General features: G+C 33.3%; 1 protein-coding gene across 1 annotated transcript in view; it reads left to right on the forward strand.

Moving 5' to 3' along the window:
* Positions 1 to 20447, forward strand: part of LOC143230355 (rho-associated protein kinase 2-like) — a 115117-nt gene that overhangs the window by 57591 nt on the left and 37079 nt on the right. Inside the window, 4 exon segments of the mRNA XM_076463785.1 lie at positions 580 to 622; positions 1335 to 1429; positions 2653 to 2770; positions 14452 to 14691. Coding sequence (XP_076319900.1) covers positions 580 to 622; positions 1335 to 1429; positions 2653 to 2770; positions 14452 to 14691 — 496 coding nt within the window.

A 20447-nucleotide genomic window follows, 5' to 3' on the forward strand; every position in this document is an offset into this window, starting at 1 on the left:
ACCTCCATTACTGTATAAAATAATAAAATGCAAGTAAATGAATGTGTATAATACAGTAGTATGTATATTACAAATTAGTTGTGATTTCTCAAAGTTTATGTATTAAACCTTTTTTTATTTTATCATTCTTTGAGACATTCTGCAGCTGAGATAATGAATTTGAAATGCTGGAAGGGGAACAATAGAGGAAAGCACGGGTTTAGTTTTTAGGGACTTTTTCTATACTAATTTTTTGTTAAATTTCAATTTCTTCTCTGTATCTATTTTCTGGACTAGTATAAGAGTTTTAGCATTCTATGTAGTATTAAATGATCTTTTCTTAGGAAAAACTATTTCCATAAATCATTTGTCAAAATTCAAGATGTTTCATAAAGTATTAATAAATCATCTGTGGAATATTTAAGTTTCATAAAATGTCCTAAACTGCAAGTCTCTCTGAATTAGGTATCATGATATATTCGTTTTATTCAAAACAAACTTTAAAGTCAATTTGATAAAAAGTTCATTGAAAAGTTGCTGAAGATTTTTATATAAGGTGAGCTATGTATGCTTGTCTTACTAAAAACTTATTGATTTTAGATTGTTATCAGGAAAACGAAAACACCATGAAGCCATTGATGAAGTGAGTTGTGAATTTATACTTTAGAAATGTCCACATAAAATATTTTATTGTTTTAATTGAAAGATAAAATATCAAAGGTATTGAAGATGACACAGAACTTTAAAATTTAGCATTTTTATTGCTGTCTTTTTCATAGTATTTCATAGTATTTAATCTATAGGTTTGTGCAATAGTGTTTAATCTGTAGCATAATTATTATTTGAACTCAGTAGCTTGAGTTTCTTAATATGTGACTTAATCATCAGCTGTTACATTGTGCTATGTTTGTTGCTTTATAAATTTCCAAGTAGCTTTGGTCTTGTGAGTACTTGATGAATGCAAACACATGATCGTTTTTCTTACAATTTGAAGATGATTTTAAATTCAGGAAAATTAATAAAGAAAAATAATAAACAGATTTTATTGTAATTTTTCCTTGTTTATAAATTAACTGTGTACTAGTTATATAACTTTATTTCTGTCTCTTGGGCATTATTTCATGCATTCTTCTCTGTTTACCTTTTTACTTTGTGGAAACTTTATTAGAGTGAATGTTGAATATTATATTTTTAAGTTTCTTTAACCTAAGACATTGCCATTAAAAACTTAGAACAAATTAATCACATGTTTGTATGGTTCTGTTGGCACTTTAAGGTGTGGTAGATATTAAAATGTTGTTTTTACTGAGAATACATCAGCAATTAACAAATTTTGTTGGTTGTATGGTTCTTAGTCTTTATCACAGGATGTAAGGAACAAATTGGAGAGCCTGGAGAATGAGTTGTACAACTTAAGAAATCAAAATGAAGAACTCGAACAGAAGTATAGGTATAAAATTCTTCTCATAATTGTATACATGTAAGAGTCAATTGAATATTAGTATCTCATATGTTATAGCAGTTTTTGTGTGTAATTTCTTCCCTGCCAATGTAAATGTCTTAGGCTATCTATATTTGTACCACTATTTTTAAACAATTGAATTATGAAACTTTTAACAGTAGAAGTATGTAATATTGTCACAAACAGATTTTAAACTTACAAAATATGTAAGTGTATCATATTGACTTGATTCAGAAATAATTAATGTAATATAAATGCACATTTCTGTTCTAGTAAATGTGAAAAACAAATGCACTTACAAAAATTGTTACTTTAAAGTACTACTTTACCACTGTTGGATGTTGTTAAACTGTACTTATGCAAACTAGTTTTTTTTAGTTCAGATGCATACAGAAGCATACTACAGCTAAATAATGTTTACTTAAGAAAATATTACATTGAAACTGTTTTTAGTGACTGAGGCCATTAATTGAACATAGAACTACAATTACAGTAGATGCTTTAGCATTTTACCTGTCTTCGTAATGTACTGTCACATCTTTTTGAAGCATGGTTTTCAGCAGTGACTTGTTAATAATTCAGAATGTATTGCTATAAATGTATATTTATACACAAAATTTAAAAATGTAGAGTCAAATGTTCTAGCAACAACTGTTGTTTTGATTATATAGAGCTTGTAATTGTAAAGCTTTAACATTCATACTGTTCTGAAGTTTAAGATGAGGTAAAGGATGGCATTATATAAATGTTTTTTGTAATAAGTTTGCAATTAGTATAGCAGTTCAAGGTAATTTTCCATACCTCTAAATAATTAAGAACTTTTATATGCAAAACTAAACATATTTATTACTATTTTATGTTTTTTTAATTTGAGTAAACTCAGCAGTTTGCCTTTGGATAGTTGATGGGTCTGAGGAAATCATTTTGGTCAAACTTTCATGGGAGTTGGATGTTTAGTGTTAGTTGAAATATCTTGCAGATTTCAATATATATATTTTTTTTTCTGTTGAAATGCTAGAGGTAAGGTTTTCTGAATAAGAGAATCTTAATAAATTTTTTACATGGTATTTCACAAGCTTTGTTTTGCAAACCTGATTTAGTTTAATATTAGTGGAGTGTTTTAAATTTAAAAGCAGAAATTACGCATGTTTTGAATGTTGGAGTTTGGGTTTTTTACTATAATAGTCAAGTATTTCTGGTTGTTGTTATAGAATGTCATTAACCCAGATGGAGAAACTTGCTCATCAAGAGAATACGATCTATAGTATACGTAATGAAAACCGAGAATTAGAAAAGGATAATGCATTAATGAGACATGACCTCAGAGAGGTGGGTACATATAAAATTACAGTATTAAAATAATACAATATTTTAAAGTGATTATCATATCTTTTGTAAACATTGTCAAAATTGCATATTTTCATTCCATGGAAGTTATTAAAGTAAAGAAAGCTAAAATATTCCCAGTTTGTGTAGTATTATGCAAGGTTAGTAAAGAAGGCCAATATTCTCAGTATAATGTTATGGAAGGTTTATGAAAATGGATAAAAGTTTTCCAGTATTTTGTTGTCTGTTGGAAGCTTTGTTGAAAAAATTTAAAACATCAGCTTGTTGGTTTATGAAAGGTTAGTAAATGAGGCTGAACCATTTCTGTTATATTGTATACTTTTGGAATGTTAGCAAGCCAGACCATTTTTAGTAAAACTTTCTTTAAAATTAATAGTAGCTATGCAGTTTCCTTACTGTTTTTTTATTAATTTTGATCTTATTGAACTAAGACTAGTAATACTTTAATGTAACTGAAGTTTAAACACATTTAATATTTACTGTTTACTTGATCAAATTATTGTTTACTTCAAGAGGTTATGAGGTTTTGTCTACTTTTATAAATACATTATTATACATTTTTCTTGTACATAAGGGTTTGTTTCTTGTTTTCAGCATTGAGTTTTAAATTCACCTCACCTTTTTTGGAGTCTACTACAGTTCATATTTTCATGAAATTGAAAACTTCTTCTTGAAAAGCAATGTATAATTGTGAAGTATTTTCAAGTTTAAAAAATATTGTCCTAAACTCTGCATAATATTTACCTTACTGAATTTATCACTGATAAAATGGCCAATATAATTTGAAAATAAATTGTATTAAAGTAACTCATCAGTGGAAAAGAAAGTTTTATAATAAATATTGAAAACATGGTAATTCCAAAAAAACATTTTGAATTAAACATATGTCAGAATTGTTTTGAATTCAGTCATCAGCATTAAAACCTCAAGAATCCAGTTCACAATATTCTAACTACAAGAAATAACATTAGCTATAAAGCAATAGTTTTTGTTATACAACCAAAAGTGTAGAAAGAAAATATTAAAATGGTAACAAACATAATGAAATGTATGGTAAAATGTGTAGTATATGTGTAATAATATTGTTAAGAAACATTTTTAGGAAGAAAGGCTTAAATATAAATATGAACATTGCATTTTTAAAATAATAATAAAATAAAAATAATGAGAATCTGGAATTGATTAAAGAAAACAGAGTATAGTTAATGTTATTATTTAAAGTTGTGTGATCACTGAAAATGGAAAAGTTTTCTTTAATTAATTGTTTGTGATCTGTGGTTCCAAAATTGAGAATTTTAAAGTTTTCATAAACTATGAGGTGGTTGTTATTCTCACTGTGTAATCAAATACAAGAGTTGGGTAGATTAGTTAGCTTATATCCACTATCAGTTGTAATTACCATGTGAGCATGTGCATGAACTTGTAAACTGTGTGTGGCTTCTTGGTAGGTTCCATGTTATTTGTCAAAGTGTTAATGTAATAGAGTGTAAAAAAGTTAAGGATAAAGCTATTACTTTGTAACATGTTGTGAAGTTTGGAAATTTCTGAGCTAAAACAGAAGTAGTCAAAACACATTATACAACCTGTTTAGAGGATTTAGAACACAGATACATTTGAAGGAGTTTGGTATCAAACTGTAAAAACAAAAGCCTATAATCCAGTAAATATTTTGTCAAACAAGACGAAAAACTTGAGTAAACTAAGATAAATATTTAAGTATTTGTCAAGTAATCTGTGAACTTTATCCTATAGGTTCGTTTTTCAAACTTGTGTCCCCTCGGTTTGGATTCCTGTACATGGTGAGGGGAGGGGGATCTCCCAGGGAAGGTTCTGTTCTGTCTGGTTAACTTCTCTGGGATTTAAACATCCACCCATATGTTTGCCGTGCATGGCGACCTGTGAAGGGGAGGAGAGGATCCTGGTGGTTGAGGGGTACAACCCTAACACACCACTTTGGCCTAGAATTCCTGTAGATGGGCGGCCTTTGGGTGGCCCCCTTGGGTCAATCGGCTGGTCCACTTGGGCTAGAATCAACTAAATACCAGTGTTGGAAGTTCTCAACGGGTGTTGTGGACAATGTGCCTGATCCTGGTGTTTGCGTATAGTGCTCATGAAACCCTGGCGTTGCTGCATTGTCCTTGAATAACATTGTAGTGCGTCCCCTTGTAGGGTTCCATGGTGGGTGGGGTCAGTGGGTACCGAAATTTTTCTTTTTTCCTATGGATCCTTCTTCAAAAAATTTAAATAAAATAGTGAAAAAACAGTCAATAGGTAAGCGACCACATCTTGAAGACTCTGAGCAGCAATCTTCAACATCTGTAACACACGTACCTCATTTTCTTATATTACATTCTCTTTCAAAAAAACCTTTAGGGCAGTTGTCCCCCTTTTTTATTCAGAAGGGACTAGACGGTCTTGCTGGCTCTCCAAAGTCAGTAAAGAAGCTTCGATCTGGAAATATGTTAGTTGAAACATCTACAACCCACCACAGTGAACTCCTCTTGCTACCTTGAATTCATCACGAGGAGTTATTGTTGAGAGGGATTTGAAGAATGTCCCCGAGTCAGAGATTCTTGCTGGTCTCTCCACTCAAGGAGTTTCTGCAGTGAGGTGCATCTCCACTCGCAAAGATGGAGTTATACTACCAACAAATACCCTCGTTTTGACATTTACATCATCACGTGCACCTCCCACCATCAAGGCAGGTTATCTAATTTGCAGGGTACGGCCATACATTCCAAACCCTCTCCGATGTTTCCAATGTCAGAGGTTTGGCCACTCAAAGACATCATGTCGTGGTTCCCTGATATGTGCTCGTTGCGGTGGCAAGGACCACGATGCCTATGAATGTGACATGGACCCACATTGCATCAACTGCAATGGTTCTCACCCTTCTTACTTTCGTTTTTGCCCAAAATGGTTGGAGGAAAAAGAGGTGCAGCATTTGAAAACAACTCATAATATTAGTTATTCTGAGACTCGGAAATTGCTGCCCGCCACTCCATCTCGAACATATGCTGCTGTACTTCGTTCCACAACTACAATGGGAGTGCAGACAGATCTCTCTGTACCTCCAAGAGAATCGTTTTCAAAACAAATGAAAAGCCTTTTGACCTCCATGGTTAAAAAGGTTGATGAATCGACTTCCACACCCATCTCTGTTCCTCCCATACATTCCAACAAACCTCAAGATCCACATCCTTCAGTTTCAAATACAGGCATTTCTTCTGATACATCTTTTTCTCCCACCCCAAGAAGCAAAACAATCATTCGTTCGCATCCTCAGTCACTGGAATACCCTTCCAATAACAAAGACCTGCCCAATCGACCCAGGGCAGGATCCATGGAGGTTGATAGACCTCCTCCGACTAAGGACAGTAAGGAAAAAAGACGTTGTATTAAACAGAAGGGTTCTCCAGCCATTTCGCCTACCCGTCATTAAAAATGGCCACCTTGATACAATGGAACTGTCGAGGTTTACATTCTAATCTGGATGATATCAAAACACTGATTGCTACCTACATCCTGTATGTCTTTCCTTACAAGAAACATTTCTAAAACCTACTGATACAGTCACCATTCGGCAGTTTTATCTGTACAGAAATGACAGGCTGTGTGATGGACGAGTACATGGAGGGGTGGCACTATTGGTTGATCAGCATGTGCCCACCCTGTCTTTGTCACTCAACACACCCTTGGAGGCCGTAGCCATCCGTGTTTCCTTGAGTCATACCATCACTGTTTGTTCTCTCTACCTGTCCCCTGGAGAGACATTTGATCAATCAGACCTTGATGCTGTCGTTGAACAGTTGCCGTCTCCCTTTCTACTCCTGGGGAACTGTAATGGACATCATCCCCTCTGGGGAAGTGCTGTTATTGAGGGGAGGGGTCGCTCTGTAGAGCATATGCTCTCTGATCATAATCTTTCTCTTTTCAATACTGGTTCTTCCACTTATTTTCATACACCTAGTCAGTCCTTTACTGCTATTGATCTCTCAGTTTGCTCCCCTTCATTATTCTCCCATTTTTCATGGAGAGTTGACAATTATCCACTAGGCAGTGATCATTTTCCCATACTTTTGAGAGAGACTGGCCATGGTCGATGCCACCCGCGTGCACTGGTGAAAGCTGGATCAGGCAGACTGGTCCACTTTCACTGCTCTTGCAGAACTTGATTCTGCCATCAATAGACGACTGTGTGGCAGCAGCAACTGGCTGTATTATACAAACAGCTGCTCAGTGTATTCCTAAAACCTCGACACATTTTCCACGATATCCTTGTCTGTGGTGGAATCCTGCTTGCCACTTAGCACAGAAGGCTCAAAAACGGGCCTGGGATACTTTTCGTAGATATCCCACACTTTTGAACTGCGTCGCTTTCCAACAGCCCGTGCACATGCTAGGTGGATAAGACGTGAAAGCCAGAAGGAATCTTGGATTAAGTTCACAACTAGCATATCTTCTACCACCAGTTCCAAGGTCATATGGGACAAGATTCTAAAAGTCAGTGGGCACTACAATTCTGTCCTACTCTCGATCTTACTCTCTGATGGTCAGGAGATGGCTGATGTCCAGAGCATCGCTGATACTCTTGGTGAAAGCTTTTGCCAGGTATCTAGCACTTCTGCTTGTTCCTCCACCTTCTTGGCCATCAAGACTCGGGCAGAGTGTTCACCTCTTTACGTTCAAACTGACTGTCTCTTTGACTATAATTGTCCCTTTACACTGGTGGAACTGAAAATGGCCCTTCATCGGTCTGGCACTACATCTGTTGGACCTGATGATGTACACTATAACATGCTGCACCATCTATCTCCTGCTTCTCTTGATGTCCTTCTAATTGTCTTTAACCGGATCTGGCAGAAGAATGTTTTTCCTGATGCCTGGTGCCAGGCTATTATTTTACCTTTCTCTAAGCCAGGGAAAGATCCCAAGCTTCCTTGAAACTACCGTTTAATTGCTTTGACGAGCTGTCTCTGTAAGACCTTAGAAAGGATGGTTAATGCTCGTCTTGTTTGGTTCCTCGAATCAAACAACCTCCTCTCACCCACCCAGTGTGGGTTTTGACGACAGCACTCCACCACAGACCACCTAATTCCGTCTTGAAACATCTATCAGAGAAGCCTTTCTCAACCGCCAACATCTTGTATCAATATTCTTTGACATAGAGAAGGTTTACGACACATGGAGGTATGGCGTTTTGCGAGACCTCCATACATATGGGTTACGTGGCCATTTACCCATGTTTATTAAAAATCTTTTTAATGGACAGGAGATTCCAAGTTCATGTGGGTTTGACGCTTTCCCATTCTTTTATACAGGAACTTGGAGTCTCTCAGGGCTGTGTTTTGAGTGTCACACTTTTCAGTGTAAAGATAAATGCCATCACTGAACAACTCTCTCTCACTATTGCGAATGGGCTGTATGTCGACGACTTTCACATCTGATGTGAGTCGTTGAGCATGACATATATTGAGCAGCAACTGCAAACTGCCCTCAATTGTGTACTGAAGTGGACTATGGTGAACGGCTTTAATTTCTCTCTCTCTAAAACCGTTTGTATGCACTTTTGCCACCAACGGGGGTATTCACTCTGATCCTGAACTTCATATCGGTGAAGTTTCACTGCCAGTGGTCCCTGAGACCAAGTTCTTGGGGCTTATCTTTGACCGTATGCTGACCTTTATACCACACTTAAAGCAGCTATGGATCAAATGGACAAGAGCACTGAACATACTCCATGTCCTTTCTACTACCAGTTGGGGAGCAGATCGATGTTCTATGTTAAAGGTATGTCGTGCTCTTATTCGATCAATACTCGACTATGGATCAATGGTCTATGGCTCTGCCAGACCCTCAGCCTTACAGATGCTAGACCCCATTTATCACCAAGGACTTCAACTTTGCACTGGGGCTTTTCGCACCTCTCCAGTTCAGAGCTTATACATTGAATCTAATGAACCTTCTCTGCACCGCTGCCGTTTGCAACTATCTTTACTATATTCTTCGAAACTTCGTTCCTTACCAAAGCATCCCACCTATGGATGTTTTCCTTCCTCAGTGGGCCGTACTTTTTCAGAACAGACGATCTACCATTGCTCCATTTGGCCTTCGCATCCAGGCGCAGTTGGATTACTTAGGTCTGTCCTTGGATAACATTGCAGATTCCACAGGTCAGCCCATCCCACCATGGCTTATTACAGCCCCCAAATGTGACCTTTCTTTCAGTCATCTGAAAAAGGCAGATACTCCAGATTGAAAGTACCATCGTTTATTTAATGAAAATCTTTCAAACAATCATTCCGTTCCCATTTATACAAATGGTTCCAAATCAGGTAATTCAGTGGGCTGTGCTATGGTTTGCTGCGGTTCGGTGGTTGTGTGCAGAATCCCCTTTACAACTTCTGTGTTCACTGCTGAACTGTATGCCATATCTCTTGCCCTGGATCATATTGAAGCTGAGCAGTACTCCAACTGCACTATTTATACTGACTCGCTTAGTTCTATACTGGCCCTGGAATCGCTACACGTTGGCTCACACCCTGTTCTCGCTGATATGCAAAACCGACTGGCCCATTTCTCATTAACTACTACTTCTATCCAGTTTTTCTGGATACCAGGCCATGTTGGTATTCGCAGGAATGAGCTTGCAGACACGGCAGCTAAATCTATCTGCTCCGGCACTATCACCACTGTACCTATTCCGTACATAGACTGTGGTCTTGTATTCAAGGCTCGGCTCCGTGCCAGCTGGCAGTCCACTTGGAGTGAGCAACGCGACAACAAGCTTTTTCAAATAAAACCCTATATTGGGCTTTGGCCATCCAGCTTCCGTAAGGTTCGGAAGGAAGAAGTTGTTCTAACTAGACTACACATTGGTCACAGTTTTTTAACTCATCGTTTTCTTTTATCTGGAACTGATGCACCAGTGTGTAGTTTGTGTAACACTCAAATCACTATCAGCCACATTTTACTTTCTTGCCATCGTTACGATTCTCAACGACGGCAAAATTTTAAACATGTTTTTTCTCAGGGTTTATCTGTGACGTTGGACAGTGTTATTGTTGATGGTGACTCTGTCCACCTTGATAAAGTTTTTAGTTTTTTAATGGCCATTAATCTTTTTAATCTCATTTTAGTGTTTGATATATATTCATTACACCTTTTTAATTGTGGTTCCCTTTTCACAGTTTCATTCTCTCTAATTTGACATTGAAAAATGGCCAGAACATTAAATAACTCGACACCAGGACTGGAAAGGCCAACTTCAGGTGACTAACGCTGCTGTTTGAACTACCTGTTAATCGTCCTGGCGAGTTGTTATTCCAATTTTGCTGCATGTCTTTTAAACTTTTATTACTTTACCCTTTGGTACTGGCCATAATGACACATAACCCGGAACAAGGACTGGAAAGACCAACTTCAGGTGACTGACGGTGGCTCTGGTACTTGCCTTGTTAGTCTTTCTGGCAGGTTATGATCATTACCATTCTGCTACAGAAGTTCTTTAGAACTTTATAGATTGGATGTCAACATCGGTTTTCTGCAATTTTCTGTTTTTAATTGCTGTTTTGTTTTTACCTTCGTTTACTTTTACAAATTTTACTACATTTACTTTACCTTTACCTTTTTACTGGACATTTGGCTACTCATTATTACAATTTTGCTATATGTCTTTTAAAACTTCTATTATTTTACATTTTGATAATGGCTGCTATGACACATAACCCAGAACCATGACTGGAAAGGCCAACTTCAGGTGACTGATGGTGGTTCTTGAACTTACCTGTTAGTCTTCCTGGTGGGTTATGATCATTACCTTTTTGCTAGAGTAAGTACTTTACAACTTCTTTTACTCTGCTTTCTCTCTTACCATTGTAAACTAGGTGTCAACATTGGTTTTATGCTTTTTCTGTTTTTCAATGATATTTTGTTTCACTTTCATTTCCTTTTCTGTATTTCACTACATTTAATTTATTTTTACCTTTTTACCAGACGTTTGGCACAGATAGCCTAGCTGCTTTGTGCCATAAAACACTAAATCAATCAATCAATCAAAGTTGTGTATATCTTAATGAAAATATGCTAAAATGGTTTATTTCTCACATCTATTATATTTGTTCTTGGTTCCTATGTTCACAAACTTGCTAAATATTTTGTACCTCCACTAAGTTCACTGACTGAAAATGAATTTTCTTTAAATATTATTTTATATTTGCTTAAGAAATTTATAAGTTTTCTAATGAAAACTAGCTTTGATATATAATCTGTATTTACTAACAGTTATTAAATGTTTATGCTCATCCCTGTACTCTAACCAATAAAAAATTTAAACAGCTTCTTAAATTAGCCCTCAAGGATGATAATTTCATATTAAGGATGCACTGTATGACAAGATAGGAGGAGTAGCGATAGCATCACCTCTACATACAACTCTTGAAAGTATTTCTCTTTGTTATTATGAATGTCAGTGGCTGGATCGTTGCTGTCTCTATTACAAAATTAATATTATATAGAAGATACATCAATGATACTTTTCTACTTTGACAACACTCACTCATGCCAAGGAGTTTTTAGAATACCTAAACTCACAGCACCTCTTTATAAACTTTATATATGAGATGGAAGAAAACAATAGCTTAGCTTTCTTAGATGTCCCAATAAATTAAATCAAACCATGCATCTAAGAATGGCTATTATGGGTATTAACACTTTTATTGATAAGCAAAGAACAATATTTCAACCTTCCTAGGTCATCTTCAGGTTAAGAAAGAGAGAATTTGCAACTGACCATTGCTGGGCACATATCTTAGGTATGGGATTGTAGGAGGCATTGCAGTTAGATGTTAGGTTATTAATTAGTATAGATTTAAAGGTGTTTTTTTACATTGATTTAATTTTGGTTTTAGTTGTAGATCTTCTTTGATTTTGCATTTGTTTATATTTGTTTCCCTACTTAATATCTAGGTGTTTTCTATGGTTATGTTGTGTTTATTTAATTTGCATTGTTCAAAAATTTATGAAGGTGTTTTTTGTGTTCTTTGAATCTACAGGGTGTTTGGAAAGTCACTGTGCACTTATATATTTATTAACAGACATGTTTCAATATAAAATACAGGAGGTAAATATGAATGACAATTATAAACAATGTTGAAAGTGACCCTGGATCCTTTTTATTTTGTTTCTAAACACCGCTATCAGATGCTGGCTTGAAATAGACTGAATAAAATATGATTACAAAATTGCACAGTGAATTTCCGAACACCCTGTAGTTTCCATTTTTCTGCTTGTTTCTCCTATATAGAAGTTGTGGCAGTTATTGCATTGTATTTTATAAATTATGTTGGTGTTGCGTTTGTCAGTGTAGTTTCTACATAGTATGGATTTTAGTTTTGTATCTGTTTTTTTTAATAAATTTGGTGTTTGCTGGAATGTTGTGTTTTGTTATAATTTTTTTCTGAATGTTGGTTATTTTTTTCGCTGATGTCGGGAACATACGGCATGCAGTAGTGTAAGGTTTTGTAGTTTGTTGTATCTTGGGATTGTTGTTTGTTTGTTGTTGGTTTAGGTGTGTGTGTATAATTTTTTTTCACAGTTTTTGGAGGAAATTTGTTGATGTTGTTAGTGTTGTTTTATTTTTTGATTCCATCATTAATTTTATCAGGTGAGCATACTTTTGTGGCTGTGTTTATTTGGTTTCTCAATATGTTGAGTTTTTTTTTTGTTTCATGTGCTGAGTCCCAGGGATTGTATAACTAATCAAATAGCATTTCTTAACCTCAAGATCACTAGAACTGATACACAATTCTAAACAGAAATCCACAGAAAAATCAGATATACTAGATTATGTCTTTTGTGTTTGATTATACTTATTGAAAAATTTAAAATTCTCAACTCTGGGGTGACAGATTACAAACTCCAATTAAAGAAACCTCTTCCATTTTCAGTGACCACCCAACACTAAATAATATTAACTCCATTCTGTTGTCATTAATCAATTCCAGATTCTCATTGTTTTTATTATTATTATTTTAAAAATGTAGTGTTTAAACACATGTTTAAGCCTTTCTTTATATAATGATTTTTCCCAAAAATATTATTATACACATGCTGCATGTTTTGTCATAGGTTTCATTATATTGTTATATTTAAATCTGTTCTTTTTAAACTTTTGATTGTATAAAAAAATCACTCAATAACTAATGTCGATTTTTCTGCTTAGAATATTGTGAGCAAGGTTTTTAAGATTTTTAACACTGATGAATAAATTTGAAGAAATTTCTAAATGTCTATAATTTAAAATGTTTTTGCCATTATAATGTTTTGTATATTTATTATATAAATATACTAATATTAGTGTCATGCTGTTACATATGAAATGTTGCATTTTCATGTGCAAATTTGAAACTCGATTTAAAGTTGCTGAAAGAGAGACATTGTAAATTTGTCAATAATATAGTCATATTGATTTTTGTCACCATAGATGCAGTTGATATGTAATTTTCTTGTATAAGTTCAAGCTTGGTCACAATGCAGCTACAGTAGCTTGTAATATCTATCATGCATTTGGTAATGGCATAATGTTGGTTTAGGAGACTTTGCTCTGATGTCACAGGCCTTGAAAATGAACTACAGTGTAACCCTCACACATTATTAATGAGGAAGAATTGAATCAGATATCTGCCAAACCATGAGAGAACTTGCTAACAAATTAGTGTTCATTATTCAACAGTTTCCTGATATCTTGAAGTAATTGGTAAGGTGAAAAAGCTCAATAAATGGTACCTCACTAAATGACTGAAAAAAATCAAACAAGATGAGTTGAAATTTGTTTCTCACTCCTTCTCACAACAAAAATGACCCGTTTCTCCATAGAATTGTCACCTGTCATGAAAAATGGATTCTTTATGACAAATGACGATGATCCTGACAATAGCTTGACTATGAAGAAGCACCAAAACATATGCCCAAACCATCTCTTCTCCATAAGAAGTTTATGGTTAGTGCTTGGTAGTCATCAGCAAATGTGATCCATTATTCATTCTTAAACCCAGGAGAAACAATCACAGCAGAGAAATATTGTTGCAAACTTGAAATTATACATCAGAAGTTATCGCAAAAACATCCAGCAATAGTCAATTGCAGTGGACTTGTGCTGTTCCATGACAACATTCGACCTCATGTCTCACACATTACTATCCAAAAAACTAAACAAATTTTGGTGTGAAACTTTACCTCATTCACCATATTTAACACATCTTTCCCTTACAGATTATCACATTTTTAAACATTTGGACATTTTTTGAAGGAAAAAAGAAAAGTTGGCAAACCAAAGGTCAATTGAAAGAGTCTTCGAAGACTTCATTGCATCAAAAGGTGCCTAATTCTTTAAACATGGCATTTATGAACTTACAACTTATTGGCAGAAGTGTATTGAATCTAAAGGAGCTTATTTTTTTTAAATAAATTAAACAACAAAAAGATGTACTTGTTTCACATTTTCCTTAAAATTCAACATTTGGCATGCAACAGCTTGATAACAGAATTAAAGAAATCATACTTCTGTAGGATACATAGATGAAACAGTGTAAAAAGCTTTGAATTATCAGTTATTGTAGTGAAAACATATTTTGGTGTTTGAATTATTGTTATTTAAATTTCAGGTTCAGAGAAAGCTAGAAAATGAAATTGAAAGCAGGAGGAAAGGAGAAGTTAAACTGCAGGAGTTACGAACTAAATTAGAACAAGAGCAAGGTCTACGGGTTCACCTTTCTTCCTCTTCCCAGCAGGCTTCAGATAAAGTTGCTGCTTTTGAAAAACAGATCCGTGAACTTAATGAGAAATTGAAAATGGAAGCTGAAAATAATAATAAATTAAAGAAAACTAACAATGAACTTTCTCTGGTTAGTGTAACTTTGTGTGTAACTGTAGATAATGGGTTTATTTGTTTTCTAACCATTTAAATCATAGTTATAATTTTTTAAATATTCCCAGTGTTTTATCTGTTTATTAAGAAAAGTGAATACCTACATATTTGGTTTTAATTAGTTATGGTAAATGCAATTACTATTCACTCTGGAGTGTGTGTTTTAAACTAACTTACTAGTAACTTTTGTTATTGCTTTTACAACTACTCTGGTTATTACTTACAATGTTTACAAGTGTCCATTAAGAACTTGCCAGTGAATGAGTTTAATAATTTTGTTTACCATCCTATATTTGTAATTTTCATAAAGTGCATATTTTCTCATCTTTGGTTTTTACATAGTTTATTGGAAGTAAAACATGCTGTATGCCACAAAGATATTGAAATTCTATAATCTTTTTGGAAGGTTGTGACATGATTAACAACTGGTGAATCAGGTCTAGAGGTTTTAGTAATTTTTTGGAATCTCAAAAAGCTTCTCCTTGTTTGTTGGAGTTTCATAGTGAAACAATACCAGGAACCAAGATAATACAGAAAAATTTATTTGGTCTGCCAATTCTTTTTAATTATCTTAGTACAGACTCAGTCAATTTGACCAATCATGTGGCTTCTCTGTAGTTGTTCAAAGTCTTTATAGATTTGATTCACTAACTTTTAATATAGTGTGTATATCTTCATGAAATTATGCCTTTTACGTACAAAAGTCATGTTTTTAGTAAAGTATTTTTAGCTTAAAAATGATTTCTCTGTAAATATGTCAAGTATTTGTTTCGAGTAGTCTGTGTGAAAAGTTATTTTCTTGTTGAGGTTAAAAACATTTTTCTTCATCCCAAAAATATCAAATTTCATTTGTTTAATCTCTAAAACCTCATGAATACATTTGGTATACTTGTTTACAGTAACATTTTATATTTTATCTGCTCTAACATGAAACTACATTTGTTTATCCTAATTATTTTTAAAATCATAACAGTATACATCTATTTATAATTAAATTTTATTGTTTGATTGTCCTTTGAAAAATTCATAACTTCTATTCATGGTATTATAAGTTGTAAATCACTTGGGGGAATGTGCAGCTCATATTACGCTATTGAATTACATTACCATTAAAGTACTCCAAATTACCTATGTGCCTCATGAAATATTATTATTTACCCAATCTAACCTTAACTAATCTAGAGATCCATATTTTTACCATATAGTTACTTTTATGATAAATAAAAAAGAAAAATAAGAAATGAAATACTTCCTTGGATCTTTTAAATTCCTGATGACTCTTTAAAAAACTTAACTATGTTTTTTGTACTAACAATAGTAATGCAAAAAATAATTTTTATTTAATTCAACAATGCACTAAAGAGCACAGAATAATAACATGCAAAAAGCAGACAATTTCCTCTGATTATTAAAATTGTCTAGCTTTTTAACTACGTGGCAAGCCATTAAAACTTTACTGAAGTTTGTGGACATGTTTCCCATAGGAAACAAGCTTGAAGTGGAAGTAAAATTGACATTTCTTAGTTCAGTAACACAACATAATATAATATGTCATTTGATACATGAAAACCTTGGCATTGTATTTGTAATAGATAATATAGAATTAAACATATGTGAGAGAACTATTAACAAATCCTGAAAGTGAATTTGTGACAGGTGTGGCAAGAGAGATCTAATTTTCTATTTGATGGCTCTGTAACCATACAAAAGTGAAAGCTATAAAACTTATTGTTTGTCTAAATAATAAAGATTTATAGGACATTCTTTTTGCAACACCCCTTATTTTGTTATTTTCTCTACCCAGCCTTTATATGGGATTGCTCAATTTGACTAACATCATAATTACCCAAAAAAAAAATTGAACTATATCTATTATTCATGCCATTATAAGTTATACATCACTTGAGGAACTTGCAGCTTATGGTATACTGTTGAATTACATTACCCACGGTTTCTCGTCATCAAGAATTACCCACGAGCTATTCACATGCATACCTCATGAAACATTTTTATTATATTGTTATTTATTTTACTTAATCAGATCTTAACTAACCTAAAGAGATCCCTATTTTTACACTTTAGTTACTTCTATAATAATAAAGAATAAACATGAAAAACAAGAAAAAGTATTTAAACAGTTTTTTTTTCCTTACTGTTGTGTTGATGACACTTAATCCTACTTTATTTTATCTTAATGATAGTAATGCACTAAATAATCTTTATTTGATTAAATAATGCACCAAAAAAATAGAGTAGTAACATTCAAAAAGTAAGCAACTTTCCCTAATTCTCAAACTTTTATGGTTTTCTAACTGCAACAAGAGCTATTAAAAATTCATCCGAACTAGTTGTTGGAATGGAGCTTGTATTCTGAGTGAAATTGACAATTATCTCTTCAGAACACAGCATTGTACGGAACATCAGTTGATAGATGTAAACCTTGACTCTCTATTTGTTATAGGTTATATATAATTCAATTAAGAGAAAAATATTAACAAATCCTGCAAGAAAGTATGTGATGGGTGGATCTTGAAGGAATGGGTCTGATTGTATATTTGATAGCTTTGAAACCAAACAAAATTGAAGGCTATAAAAATTATGATTTGTCTGAGCAATGACAATTTTATAGTTAGTAATTTATCTTTAATTTCTTATTTTTTGGAGGGATAGTGGATAAAATATAGAAGATATCTAAAGAAAATGTGTCACACTAGGGAAAATTAAGAATTTCATGTAATATTGCCCTGTAGAATTAAGAAATTAAAACTTGTGTGCTATTAAAATATGAATTCTTAGGAAAGATATGTTATAGTAATTGGTATACCAATACTAAACAAAAAGTTGTTTAATAAAATTTTGAATGTAAGATACTAAAACCTTTTGTCATGCAATAAAGAATATTTGAAGTGATAGAGTTAAGCTGTTTAAGGTAAACAATTATAGTTTTAGGTTACAGTTTACAGTCATTATAGAAAAGTGAAAATGGTAGTTTAAGTTTATTTTCTAATGATATATGATCATTATAAGATCTCTCAACTTGCCCAACACTGTATATTTGTATATATATTTGTGTACCCCTACAAGGCAAGAGAAAACTATGTTTGTACACATACAACGTCGTACAAGACTAAAAGCATTGCATTATTAAGTGGTAGTAGAACGTGTGTCCCAGTATGAATATTGAAGAAATTATATGATTTTTATTTCTTAAATCTGATAACCCTTTATTCACTGTGTCTCCTAAGTGGAAACTGTATTATGATAGTGGCAGGAAATACATCAGTAAAGCTCCCATGGTTATGAAAAGAAAGTGACAAAAGTGATAAAGTTTTCTATACACTTTGTCAGTGCACTGTTATGTCTAAATTGTACAGTTTTGCTCAACATGAAGCTCATTCTAAACAAATCTATAACTGTTGGTTTGAATCAAAGTACTTTATCATTATATGTACATAGGCCAAAACCAGTTGTACAAATTTGGGGAAACATTAAACAAGCTGAAATTCAGCTTGCTATAGCAATGATTTGTCACTGTAATAATGGCTATTGACCACTTCAGAAAAATAATGAAAAAACATGGAGAAGGCAGTGGCAGCATTATAATACACTGGACTAAATGTACTCAACTTATGAAAAAGGTGGTTGGTGTTGCACTACAGGAAGATTTGAAAGAAACTGTTAAAGGTATGAAGATTGCTCTACTCATTGATGAATTAGCTGACCTAACTATTCAAAAGCATTTATGCATAGTAGTAGGATTTTTTTGTGAGAACTTGGGTATTATAAGAGCGTATTTAGGATTAGTTCCAGTATCATTGGGAACAGCGCAGTCCATTTATGATGCATTGAAGACTGAAATGAGTAAATATGATATAAATTTAGAAAACTGCATTGGATTTGCGAGCAATGGGACTGCTTCTGGACCTGAATAAAAGAAGTAGCACCCAACTGTCTGCAAATGAAGTGCATTTGCCACTCATAGGGCACTGTGTATTCAACATGCCTTTGTAAAACTTCCATACAGTATTGGATTTCTCATAACTGAGATTCTACTCTGGTTCTCCAATAGCAATTTACATAGAGAAGAGTACAAATCTATATTTGAAGCACTTAATGCAGAAAGTAAATCTGAAAATAGTTATCAAGCACTTCTGCCAATGTAAAAGGTTTCTAAGACTAGATGGCTTATCAGAGAAAAGGTTGTGCTTAATATTTTACTTAACTGGCATGAACTTAAAACATATTTTTCAGTATTAAAATACTGTGACTGCCTTGATACCAAGTACAAAGCCAGAATTTTGAAAGAAATGCTGTATGATGATATGAACTTTTTTATGTATGTGTTTGCTACACCAATTGTAAAAGAATTTGAAACTGTAAATGCAATGTTTCAAGCTTCCAATATGAATCCTTATACTCTCTCTAATGAGTTGGTGTTACTCAAAAAGCAATGTTTAACAGACTTTACAATCTTGATGGAAGTTTATGGGTCCAAATTTAATCAAGAAGCTGGAGCTTATATAAATAAACTGAAAGATAGCCCATATGAATGTGAAGAAAAATGTAAAATTGTTGAGGTAAAAATAAAATGCAGAGCATTAATTACTGAATCAATAGTTCAAGTAAATAAGAGATTACTTGACTCAGCTGAAATCTTTCATTGCTTAATCTCCACATCAAACAACAAAATTTAATTTTAATGACCTACCTATATTGCATTTAGCTGCTAATAGTTTAGATGAAATTGAACAGCAATACAGGAAAGTTAATCTAATTGACTAGTGACAAAATATTTTTAAGAAGAATGAAATTCCAAAAGATACTGTAGAATTTTGGATAAGTGCCTTTAACCATTGGAATTTTAAGCAGCTGTCAAGTTTAAAGTAGATATGGTGTATGAGTATAAAACTAACATTCCCAGTAGTAGCTTTGCTAGTCCAAAACAAAAGGAGCTACTTGCCTTAAGGAAGGAGGAGGAGATTAAAACTTAACAATTTTCTTATAATTTGAGGTGACTTATTTTAATTATCAGTCTATTTTAATTTTTTTTATTATATATTATAATATATTTATTAAAATTATATTTTTAAGTTCAGTTTTTGTTTTATAGTAGTGTTTTGTATGGAGTTTATGATTTGGCTGTGTTGTGGTCTTTTTTAACCATTAATTTGGCTATAAATCTCCCCAACCACCTAGTAACCCTGGTACAGAATGTTGACATTTTACTGTCCTAATAATCTGTGACATTTTTCATTACAGTTTCAATGAGTATTCTTCTTAGTTTGAGGAGAAACTTTTCATGTCCATGTGTATAATATTTGCAGATTCACACTGAGATCACAATTTTTGATTGAAATTAATTAACACTTAAAATATTAGTAAAACTCTTTTAATATGAATGCCTTCCACACTAAAGTTATTAACTTTGAAGGACTGCAAATGAATGTGTATATGATGATGTGACCACCTGATAATGACTGCTAACATTAGAATATGAACCAAAAATTATAATATTGCTAGCAAAATAAAGCTTTCTTCCTATTTAAAAATGTATGATTTCCATTCAGTATTCATTTTTCCATGGTTTTAAAGGACTGTACAAACCTTGTTAATCATTAGTTATAAAAAATTTAAAAATAATAGGTACTAATTAATCATTATTCATCCAACTTTCATACTAGCTTATACCTAGAGTCTATGATTATAAACAATATTTTGAGTATTCACTCTTAA

This window comes from Tachypleus tridentatus, chromosome 10 (assembly GCF_004210375.1).
Source record: "Tachypleus tridentatus isolate NWPU-2018 chromosome 10, ASM421037v1, whole genome shotgun sequence".
Taxonomy (NCBI): domain Eukaryota; kingdom Metazoa; phylum Arthropoda; class Merostomata; order Xiphosura; family Limulidae; genus Tachypleus; species Tachypleus tridentatus.